This window comes from Pteropus alecto, unplaced genomic scaffold (assembly GCF_000325575.1).
Source record: "Pteropus alecto unplaced genomic scaffold, ASM32557v1 scaffold113, whole genome shotgun sequence".
Classification (NCBI taxonomy): domain Eukaryota; kingdom Metazoa; phylum Chordata; class Mammalia; order Chiroptera; family Pteropodidae; genus Pteropus; species Pteropus alecto.
Window position 1 is genome coordinate 312,563 of NW_006433949.1, and position 12,268 is coordinate 324,830.

At 39.6% G+C, this 12,268-nt stretch overlaps 1 protein-coding gene and 1 pseudogene across 1 annotated transcript in view; both read right to left on the reverse strand.

Annotated features, from left to right (window-relative positions):
- HECTD4 (HECT domain E3 ubiquitin protein ligase 4) overlaps positions 1–11,970 on the reverse strand; it is a 120,776-nt gene extending 108,806 nt beyond the window's left edge. Inside the window, exons 1-6 of the mRNA XM_015586776.2 lie at positions 11,569–11,970; positions 7,989–8,078; positions 7,235–7,365; positions 5,260–5,368; positions 4,168–4,306; positions 1,426–1,596 (exon numbers count right to left, since the gene is read on the reverse strand). Coding sequence (XP_015442262.1) covers positions 1,426–1,596; positions 4,168–4,306; positions 5,260–5,368; positions 7,235–7,365; positions 7,989–8,078; positions 11,569–11,831 — 903 coding nt within the window. The 5' untranslated portion in view covers positions 11,832–11,970. The remainder of the gene's footprint in view (positions 1–1,425; positions 1,597–4,167; positions 4,307–5,259; positions 5,369–7,234; positions 7,366–7,988; positions 8,079–11,568) is intronic.
- Positions 4,706–4,824, reverse strand: LOC112477306 (annotated as a pseudogene).
- Positions 11,971–12,268: the final 298 nt, after the last annotated feature.

The following is a 12,268-nucleotide window of genomic DNA, read 5'->3' on the forward strand; positions in this document are numbered from 1 at the left end:
AGAGGAATTCCATGTTTTCCCATTATTCTTAAAGACCTAAAATCCTTTTAACCAGCTAGTAAGTCTATTTAAAAACAAAAAAACTTTTCTGACAATTATGAATATACGTTTAAGTGGTACAGTCTCTCGCTGAAACATTTTACAAGAAAAAATAATGATCAGAGAATACTGAGAGATTAGATTAAAAGAAGAAAAGGGAGTTCGTTCGGTTAAAGGTTACTAGACTCCTGACTGACAGCTGGCAGGATGGGTGACAGGTTTCCCAGAACAAGCTTTAACCCCATTAAAATTTATCAGAAAATTGCTTCAGTTTTTTTTTTTTTCCAGGAATGCTAATTTCTTCCCAGAAGCAGGCTGTAAATTACATCATGAAAACAGGTTTTGTCACGGGCCTGGCTTGGGACAATTTTTTTCCCTTACAAGTCTCTGCAAATACAATCTAGACTAGCGCTGTCCAACATTACTTTCTTTGATGATGTAAATGTTCTATATCTTCGCTGTTCAATACTATAGACGCTAGCCAGCCACACTGAAATGTGGCTAATGCAACTGAGCGACTGTTTTATTTAATTCTGATTAAGTTTAAATAGCCACAGGTGGCTACAGGCTACTGCGCTGCACAGTCAGGTCTAGACTGCCATGGCCCCCAGCCTCTTCTTACTCCCAACTCTCCTTCCCTCTGCATTTCGGCCGTGCCAGCCTACTGTCATTCCCTAAAACACGCATGCTCGCTCCTGCCACTGAGCCTTTGCACTTGTGGTCTCCTCTTCCTAGAATGTTCTTCCTTAACCTACTACCCAATTTCTTCATTTGTTTAACTACTGCTTTTCCTTCACTACCTAAAATTATGTTGTCCACTTATCTGCTGTTTCTGGTTAAGTTTTTTTTGTCTTTCCACGACCGCCAAGCCAACCTACTCGACCAGCTGGAATACAAGCTCCATTTGAGCACGGATCCTGTCCACCTTGCCCATTGCTGAATTCCCACCACCTAGACACAAGACTGCCTGGCTCTCAGCTGGCAGTCAGTTAACAGCTAATGAATAAGTGAATGCCTTCTCACATTTTAATTGTCATCTCCCTTGGGGACTCCCAACACCTATAGACAGACCCAAGCCTGCTACTGCAATTTAGTTCCACGTTTCCGACAAGCCCCATGGGCATTTCTACTTAAAAACTCCAGTGTCTACACTTTATTGTTCTCACCACTCTGTTGCCAGATTAACCTTCAGAAATCTTGGCTTTATTCAGTCATATAACTCCTAACAAAGCAACGTCCAAAAAATACCCAAGACAAAAATCAATTTTGAGGCAAGAGTGAACATACTGTATATCCTCCAAGTTTCTCAGGTCTTTTGTAAACCAATATAAAAAGAAAGCAAATAGAAATTTCTCTGCAAAAAAGCAGAGAGAAAGCGAAACTTACCACAAGTTCAAAAATGTCCATGAAGACAGAATGTCCCTTAGGTGTTTTCTCATTCAGACTGGCAGGAGACCAGATCCAATAGAAGTAAGTACCATCTGAAGAAAGGTGCACGGTGCTCATAGTGCTGCCAACAGGCAGGTGATTGGCTGGCATTGGCACCACCTGGCATACCTGGACACAAAAAGGAAAACTTCAGCAGTATGATAGAGACGTTCTGATTAATTCTATCAGTTCGTTATGAATGCTATTAAGTCCATGATGAGAATTCGATAGGCTTCCTGGTTAAAATAAAACTGGTATTTATCTCTAAGAATAATGTATGAAAATTACATGACAAAAAATAAAAGTTCATACAATTGGCCATGCACCAGATAAAAAGATTGAGATGAATCTAAATTACATTTTCAAAAAAATGTATTTAGTTACTAAACACTCTGAATCTGCTCTGCTCATGTGTTCTATCAAACATTTATTAAAAACAAAGTTTCAGAGAAATGGTACTTTCTGAAATTTCCTTAGTAAATGAATCTAAGACTATTAATTATATTTAAAGCACAGAAATATCTTATTCATCTTGACATCTCCAGTACTTAATTCAGAGTCTAAGGCAAAGTTATTTAATATATATGGAAAGAAGTGGGGGAAGGGCAAAAGGAAGAAAAAGAGGAAAGCAGAGAAGGGGGGGCACTTGAGGGCTTTCTGAAATTCACCAAGGCCATCAGGAGGAAAAAGACAAACACCACTTCTCTGTATTAGACATGAAGACATGTGTTTTCTAATATTAAACGTCCTTTGATTTCAGCATATGTTTTGCCTTATTTCCAATTATATACTACTTTTTACTGGAGCAGAAAAGCACTTAAAATGAGGGGAAAAAAATGAGAATCAATAAAACTACTGACTTGGTTTTTTAAAAAATCCAAGAGTAGGAGAACTGAAAATCCCAGAATAAAAATAATTAGAGAAGGTCGGATCCCTCGGGGATTTTCAGTTACTCCACCTCTGTGGGTGAGTCACCAGTTTTCCTAAGGTTACTTTTGACCCCTGAACTCATTTCATATGAACTTTTTTCCACGCTTGTTTTGTCTACCTCAAAAGTTAAAAAGTTACCTAGTTGTTTGTAATCACACTTTGAACTTGTAGTGCCAGGAAATTTAGAAATTTGACAGCTACCGATTGGCCCCCAAATTGCTCTAATGCAGGAGTCCCCAAGCCCCTGGCTGTGGACTGGTACCAGTCTGTGGCCTGTTAGGAACTGGGCCGCATAGCAGGAGGTGAGCAGCAGGCAAGCGAGCGAAGCTTCATCTGTATTTGCAGCCGCTCCCCAGCACTAGCATCACCGCCTCAGCTCCACCTCAGATCATCAGGCATTCGATTCTCACAGGAGCACCGGTCCCTGATGCCAGAAAGGTTGGGGACTGCTGCTCTAATGCACATACCTAGTTAGTGACAAGACTGCTTTCTTGGACAACATCGAAGCTTTTGCAACAGCACAGAGGAAACTGACATGCTTCAAATGTAAACCATGTTCCAAAATTTAACATCTGTTTAATTCCCAGGCTTATAACTCTATTTCAAATAAATATCTCCTATAAATATCTCCTGTATTTATTTGAAATAGTTACAAGCCTGGGAATCTGTCTGCATTAGAAAAATGAAGTCAGATGGGCATCTATTTGTTAACCTGTTCATTTTCCCCGCCTAACAATTAGTGAGCATTAACTATGTGCTTTGGAGATACAGTGGCAAACAAGACTCAGTCCCAGGAAAGACACAGTTGAATGACAAACAAAAAGAGATGTAACCTCTCAGTTAGGTCCTGGCTGTGACTACTGTCAGGCACTCACTCCACAGACAGTAACTCCCATCATTCAGTTCAACTTTGGTTGAAAGGAGAAAGCTGTAGCGTAAGGAGCTCAAAAGCTAGAGCCGAGAACCATGTTCTTAGCCTGCCATTATTGTGTGGCCTTTAGTAAGTTACTTAACCTCTGAGTGACAGTCCTTCATTCAACAATAAACACCTACTGACTGCTTACAATGTGCCTAGCTTCAGTTGCCTCATCTGTAAGATGCAACTGCCATAGCTAAACCTCACAGGTGGCAAAGGAAGTATATGTAAATTGCCTAGACCAGAGCCTGGCACAGAGAGAAACACTGGCCCGTGGTAGCTGCTGCCACTGTTGTTGTTATCACCATCAATCAAATGCTAGGCACTGTACTGCCTTCTAGGGACACAAAGATGAATAAGACAGGGTCCAGACATCGAGGCGTGCAGCCCTGGGGGAGGACTTAGACACAAGAGCCCGTAACTTCAGCACAATGCAGCACATGCACGAGAGCTGTAAAGATGCGCACCTGATCCCTAACATGAAGATTTTATCTCCACTCGTTTCAAAGCTCCTGTTCCCATAGAAAGGCTGTTTAGAACAAATTGAATAGGAAAATGATGGCTTCCCAAAATAGATCTGTTTCATATATGTATAAAAAATCTAATATTTATACAACCTTTGACTCTAGAATTTTTTTCAATCATAAAAAAAGTTGTTGTTGGCCTTAGAAACTCTCAGAGAACACACTCAAACCACATGGGAAAACTCCAAGATAGTAAAGAAAAAAACAGAATACTCAAATGATGACAAAAAGATGCCACTCTGGCAGGAAACTATTAGCTTCGTTATTACTGTCGGGAACTTCCCTTACTGTCCCCAAAATACAGAGACTGCGCTTCAATTATCTGTTTACCTGAAGGGTATTCTGTTCGACGACCTGGAAGAGGGAGTGAGGTTTATTATCAAAAGACACAGGCCGGTGGAGAAGACAGCCGCTGCCGAAAGCGACCCAGCCTGGTTCCAGGTCCTCGTTCCGGCAGTACACAAAACCCCTGTGGGAAAACAAAGGAACATGAGCTGGTTGTGTCTGAAACCCCACAGTGAGTTACAACAGGCGTAAACAACATTTTCCACCTAACTTTTTAAATGACTAAGTATGCAAACAATCTGAAGGAGAGTGACTATATTAATTACATTAACTTTGGGACTGGCAAACTGGGGCGAATATTAATTTTCCACCATAAATTGGAGAGGGGAGAAAGTTTGGGAAAAGGTCTAGTTACATATACATACATATGTAACTAGATCCATATATATATGGATCCATATATATATCCATATATATAATTCCCAGGCTTATAACTCTATAACTAAATAACTCTAGGAGATATTTATCTCAAACTGTGGTTTCTTTTTTGGTCAGTTTACAATCCCTTATTTTTTATTTTTTACACCTACAGCACCTGGTCTTTCTAGGTGGTCTCCCATCCAAATACTAACCAAGCCCAACCCTGCTTAGCTTCTGAGAACAGACGGGATTGGGCTTGTTCAGGGTGGCATGGCCGTAGACTCAAACTGTGGTTTCTTTGAGCAGCAATTCATAGACCTTACATTGCAACTGAAAATCACTGCTAATCCAATCTTGGATGCAAGTTCAAAAAAGACTTAACTAGAAAAATGTCCATTTATCAACATGGAGAAGAAATTAATATTGTAGAAATTTTGTTCATAGAATAATTTCTGGTTAAAACAATGATCTTATAGGACTACCAAACTCTTTAGAGTCAAAACAAAGCTGAAAGGCACTAACAGAACAAGAGGGGTCGCAGATGATGAGAGAAGACCAGAATCACATGAACTTGTTCAGACTTATTTAGCTACTATTCAGCTACTAGTCAGCCTATGGGGAGTCAGCATGCACCCCTCCCCTCAGGTGTCTTCACAGAGATTTATGTGAAAAGGGACACGTTCCAGGAGAATCATTCCCAAATTCTATGCGGCTGACCTGAGAGTACCGTGTAATCCAGACCCCAGTTTGCTCACTCCTCGTCCAACCGAATTTGTAGTATACAGGTACAGACCGTCCGCCGTGAGACAGCGTCCCAAATCCGCATCTGAAATCATTTTTTATAGGTAAATTATATACATGCTTTTTCTAATGAAATTGTAAATGTGTTTTTTTCTAATGAAAAAGCCATTAGGAGGTTGTCAGAAAGATAATCTCCTACTACTAAAATAAGTGCTTCAATGTGAATTTCAGGGAAGACGGGTCAAACACCACAGCAAATGTCCAAAATGCATCTGGGGTCAGGGACCAAGATCGAGAAAGTTTAGAAAGTCATTAGCAGGATGACCTGGTTCAGCCTACCAAATGTTTGTTGTTGTTGTTGTTGTTTTGAATAGCAAAAACAGTCAAATTTACACATTCCTAATTTTAATCTGAAATGACTAAGATACTGTCACTAATGATTTTATAGTAAAAATGGCATGAGCTTTTAAGAGCTTTGGGCACTTATCAGTTGACCTTGGGCCTCTTCGAACTTCAGTTTTTTCATCTATAAAATGAGAACATGTACCTCAAGAGTTACTGTGATGATTAAATTAGATAATTTAGTGAAGGTTGAATGAGGTGACCAGAAACACCCATCTTCACTCTGGTCCAAAGCCACTGCTCCATAAGTGGCAAATGACATTATGTTGACATACTAATGATATACATTAAACTAAAATCTGCTTCTGCGGATTTTCCATCCGGAGATCTTAATTTTAATTTCTAAAGCGACACAACACAAAAGTATAATTAAAAACAGCAATTACGTTTCCCCTTAGCTCTATCTTCCCCAAGCTAAAATAAACAGTATCTCTCTATATGATAGTAAATGGTTTACTAACTTAAAGAATTTGCCTTAAAAAGAGTTTATAACTAAAACTTTTATTTCTTTTATTTTCATAATCAGTCTACTCACTATGTTTAAGTGGAGTTCATCTACTACCTGTCATATTAGGGGAAATCCAATGTCACAGTACTGAGTATGTTGTTATCTTAAAAATTCGTATACTAATTCGAGACAATTGTAATTTTACATATTGGTTCCTCAAAAAACAATTAAAGCGGGTAATCTTTTTAACACCAATTTCTGAGAGATTCACTTGGTGAATCTTTCTAAACATTCTATTTTTTTTTTTAATGAAAACAATTTCCTGGAGTTTTTAAAATTTCTATTTCATCAGTCATGTAATATTTAATGATCTAATAACAAGTACTAATTGCAATTAACAAACAGGTCTGGGAGCGGAGCAAGGTGGACTCTCGGCAAGCCTGCAACTCCACAGGTGAGAGCAGTGTGATGGTGTATCAGGGCGCCCGACAGTACAAGTGACCAGAGGGGCCAAATCCATCTAGCAAGTCACTTAAGTGGATGTCAATTAAGGGCGCTTCTGCCATTTCTGTCGAGATCACAGAATAAACGGATATGTAATATTTGTGAAACTATAAAAACATTTAATCCAGCCTGCTTTGTTTAAAGGAGATACTTAACATTCCATGTTCCCTCAAACAATCTCATTTTTTTTTTAATTTTTGCAATAGGAGGGGGTTCATCAACACACATGATAAATTACTAAAAGAAACAATATCAGGCAGAAAGACCTGATACTCTATCATGAACATAAAAATTCAACTTAAGGCTCCCACGCCCAAACTCAAATACCTAGGAACCAAGTAAAGTAATTCATGCCTTTTTGGCAGAAGTGTATGGATGATACCTTTACCTTGCGATAGTAAAACCTATCCATTTTCTTACCTCACTGAGTATCAGCTTTTGTACTTTGATAAAGCAGACAATGAACACACTGTATAGGAACCTCGGGCTCTTAATTAAAAGGAACACGGGGTTATATCTAAATCGTTTGCCACAATGATCTAAAACCATTCTTTTCACATCTTAATTTCAATCACAGGACTAAAACCCTTATATTACCTTTATTTTCAGAACTGGAGCCAGTGTTGCTATCTGGTGCAGGCAACATGTCCTCATAGCCCCATGATACTATGTGTTTGCCACCAAGCAAACAGGATGGGGACCCAGGCCCCCCTTCCAAAAGCAACAGCCTAAAAAGGAGAAATGGAGAAGCATAAAGACACTGAGACTCTTTATTTCGGTGAGAACATAAAAGTTTAGCTACAATCTCAAATAGCAGAAAACTAAAATAGTTTTATACAGATATTATACATCTGAAAAGATATTCACGATATACTTTTAAACTTAAAAGTTAAAATGTAATAACAAAATGGCAGCTTTGTGTAAGATGCATGTATTTTATTTACACATGCATGTGCATGTGGGGGGGTAGGTAGGTATAGAAGATGTACGAACTGGGAAGCACATATAGCAAAGCAACAGGAGTGGTTATCTTTGGGTGATGAGATTATGAATGATTTTCATTTTCTTCTTTACACAATATATTATCATCTCAAAATCTACAATAAGAATTCATTACAAGCTATTGCATTTTTAAAAAATAACAAAAATAAAAGGTGAAAAATAACATGCTCTAGGAATACATTCAAAGAAGCAAAGATGAGAAAAAATGCTTAAGATAAATTCTAAGATGATAATACACTTAAAAACATGAATCATGAGTTGATAAAAGTTCAGCAATGAACTTATTAAAAGAGACCTAATGCACAATGTCTCTCGTGTAGGAGGATATGGATCCAAAGTGACAACTCACCTATACAGTACATCGGCTACAGGCAGGGACCCCAGATCGGTCTGTTTCTGTAGTAGGTGAACTGTATGGACAAAAGTTTTCAGTGATCCTCTAAAAATAAAAGGAGAGGACAGAAAATCATCAGAAGGGAGAAGTCAAATAATAAGGTTGTTAATGGTAATTTTATTAACCACGTGAGAAGGGTCCAAAACATTTCTATCTGCTTTTGCCAATCAAAACATATGTTGTACGAAATATACTTGATTCTTGCTTATGGCCACTGGCTCATAAAGTTACTATGTGTGTGGCACCATGTCAATCATATGCTCTTGTTGCATTTGTAAAGGTAAATAATTTTCCCCTAACTCAAAAGCTCATAAATAAGGTTCTCCAGTACAAAGAACATGTGACTATTATGCTTGGAAACTGTTTTCATCATAAGTCAGTCTCTAGACCAGAGGAGAGATTTCATAGGAAGAGGTTATATTTAAAGTCTAACAGTACTTCCAGGATTAATCCTTTAATGTCTTTGTTAAGTTCATCTATTTTACATAACTTCTCTATGAACCCTATCACATTGAATGTGACTGAAAAGGGATACGTTCAAATAATTAACACGTTGTGCTGAGAGGTGTTCCTTCTACTTGCCCCCCGCTGTGAAATCTGTGATTATAATACTCGCAGAACTCACCACTACTCAGTTTCCTTTTGGTTCCCAAGGCCCGAGGCTCTGGGAAGTCTGTGATATGGTCAGAAGGATCTAAAAGAAGGTGCTTTTAAAACACACAAGACTTACCTGGCCAGATCCCAAGCATAAATCACCACAAGAACATTTCCTGAACTAAATGATCGCCTGTATCAGATGGGCTGACTTCGGATTGCTGCCTTTTTGTCGTAGCCAAGGCTTTAATTGCTAGGTATCACATGCCTAAACCCCAAAAGAAATGGAATACCTAATGCTGGGCCAAGCAGACCTAGCGTCCTCCAATTAACTGCCCCCTTCACTATCTCTGGTGTTCAAAGAATCAAGACCAAAGAACAGTATAAGGTAGGGAGGCAGCAGATAGAGCATAAAAGCACAAGTGGGGAGTCAGGACACACTGGCTCTGAAACCTGGCTCTGCCACTCAGCAGCAGCACCATTTCAGTCCTGTCTCCTAATTCCTACGGATTTTTGCTTCTTCATCTGTCCAACAGGGATACCTCCCTGGGGTAGAGTGAGGTAAAAAAAATAAATAAGTAAAAGGGCAAAAACACAATGGAACATTTAAAACCATTAAACCAACTCTAAGGTATTATTACCTGCCAGAATCAATCAGATTCTAAGAGTAAAATTTAAATGCCTTCCATGGCAATTAAGCCCCTACATGATCTGGGCACTGCCAACCTCACCTCCTGCCTCTCTCCTTTACCACTGCATGCCAGCTACCCTGCTCACTCTGCTGCGCTCAGCCACCCCAAGCACAGAAAGAGCATCAGAGTCGTGCCACTTGCTGCTCCTCTTGCCTGAAACTGTTACTGGCTTTTTGCATGCCTGCATCTTTCTCATGATCCAGGCCTCAGGTCAAAGGTCACCTTTCCAGCAAGTCCTTCCCTGGTATCTCTAATGCTGTCCCCCACCTCACTTAGTCATTCTTTATCAAAGTATCCTGGTTTGTCTTCATACGGTGACTATCCCTCCCTGAAATTATCTTATACATCTGTTTGTTGCTAGTTGTCTGCCCCTTTCACTCTCGTGTAAACTTTGCAATTTTAGGGACCACTCACCTTGCTCACTGTTGTATCCCCACTGCTTAGATGAGTGCCTTGCACATGGTAAGTGAGCAATAATTACTGACAAAATGAAGTCCGTTACTGAGTCCGTTCAACTGTAAGGTTAGAGACCATGAGCCACTATATCCCTAAGACCTAGCAAGGTTCCTGGCACATCAGAGATGCTCAATCAATGTTAGCTGAGTGAATGAACATCTTCGAAATAATTTTTTAGGAAAACTGTTTTGTCTTTGAGAGCATCAATGTCAAAAGGTCAATAATATGACCCTAATAACTTCTTAGTGAAGTTATCAGGAGCTGATCTAACACTGAAAAGCATGGGACTTTTGAAGTAAACAAAATCCAGAATAAGGTGTCAATATCAGCGATAGAATATAGGAACCATCTTAAGAACAAAAAAAGAAGAAAATAAAGATTTCATTTCACCATTTCTGCTGAATGGAATTTGGAATCTCAATACATGAAGCAATTTCAATAACTACCTGTGGTTCAGACTGAATTTGGACACATATTAAAAAGTGAGTTATGATCCCACGTTCAATATTTAAAATTTTTGAAACCAAAAAGTTGATGATTTCAAAAAATCCTAAATCTGTCTAAAGATAGTCCTATCTAAAAGTAAAAAGTAAATTTTCTCAAAATGGGACTTATAAATTAATAACAAATCTATTTAAGGCTCGAAATTATCTTTTGCATATGCAAAAAATAAGTCAATCTAATATAAAGCTTTTACAGGAAAACCTATTTCAATTCCACCCAGTAATGTCTCCAAAATTAAGCTCATGTCAGGATTTCCACAATCTTCAGGGACTAAGACTAGGCTATGACAGTTTGCCCAGGACAAAGGAACTGACAAATATTGGTGCCATTCTGCCTTAAAGATAGCTTTAGATTCATCCACTTGAAGGTCAACTTTGAAACCATAAAAACAGGGGAAGAAGCCAACAACTTCATAATCCTCCAAGAAAATTTCCCCACAAAAGCTTTGCTAAGAGGAGGAGGAAGAGGAGGAAGAAAAGGAACCTGATCAAAGAAAACATTCTGAAGGAAGAAGGACAGATTAGTGTCACTAATCTGTCAGACCATGGTCCTAATTTGTCTCTCAACGACCAGTTTAGAGGAAAGCAAGAATAGTGAACCTCTTTTCTCGCAAGTGTGTGCCAGTGATCACACAGGTTACTGGGCAGGAGGACGTGGGAATCCTCTCCTGGAATAGCGACTCCAAGCACATCACATTTCCTATCGACAGCGGATCAATAACATCGACTTACACACAAAAGCCGGTACGCTGTTAAATCTTGATATACACAAAGAGATACTCCAACTAAACTGATGGAGCATCAGGGTCCAAAAATATAATTTGTGACCAAGTCTGTGTGACTGAGTCCAGGCGAGTAATAACCCACTCGCTGATGTACTCCTTATAAACATGCAGGGAAAAAATGAAAAGCTCTACAAATTTTTAACTGTCCTTCCAGAAGAAATACAGATAGACCACTCTCCACGAATTACCTGATGTAAAACACTAATCATCTAAGGGGTGAGTAGATAATGGCAAGGGTCGATTCTCCATTTTAAGCTATTTAAGCTGTTACCACGGTATAGCAGAAAGCGAAAACTTGAACTTGGGTTCCAGCTCTGGCTGCTGGTGCCAAGTTTCAATGAAAGCATCTTATGTACTGTCAAGGCTGTGAAATTCAATACTGAAAACAAAGAAGGCCTTCTGAATGTTAAGACTCCCATCAAATATGCTTGTCCTCTTATTCACTCACCCAACCCAAGCAGCGGCAGTCCCAAGGTCACCAAGTGGTACATTTGATTTTCCTTACCTGGCACATGCCAAAGCCACCAGGGCAGCAGCAGCATTTTCTTTTTGCTTATGTGGGATGTGTCGGCCTGTGTCAGAAGTCTCCTCTAGCCACGAGCACAGCAAAGTTTCAATCCCATTGAGACAGTCAGCAGGCTCCTTGGTCAAGCTCAAAGGCTGGCAGTCACGAAGGCAGTTCAATAGCACCTCAGCAGTTATGTTACAGAGAGAGGGGTCTGTTCTACTCTGGGACTGAATGAGGGGGAAGACCAGCAGGAGCCCCATCCGTGATGTGAAGGGAGCCTGCTCGGGCTGCTGCAACAAGCCTTGGCGTTTGAGAAGGGCCAAAGTTTCTTCATCACCCGAACTTTCCCTTTCATGCTGCTCTTCCAAGGCCAGCTGGCGCTGAGCGTTCCACAGTCCTCGCAAGGCATTCAGGCGGTACTCTAGCAGGCGGGCATAGGCATTGCTCTGATTCCCGCAAACGGAACGCAAACGTTCTGCTAACTCCGTTGGGTTCTTGGTCTCAAATGTTAAAATCTAAGGAAAGAAACAACAAAGAAGTTGGTATGTTTTGCTTTCACCATTGCCTTCATTATGGAAGCAAATCTATCCCATGGTATCTAAAAATAGTCCACATCAAAAATTTTAATTGCAACCAAATATGAAAATGTGCTGTAAAGCCAGGTATTTGCTGATGGAAACTTTCCCCCTGGATCAGA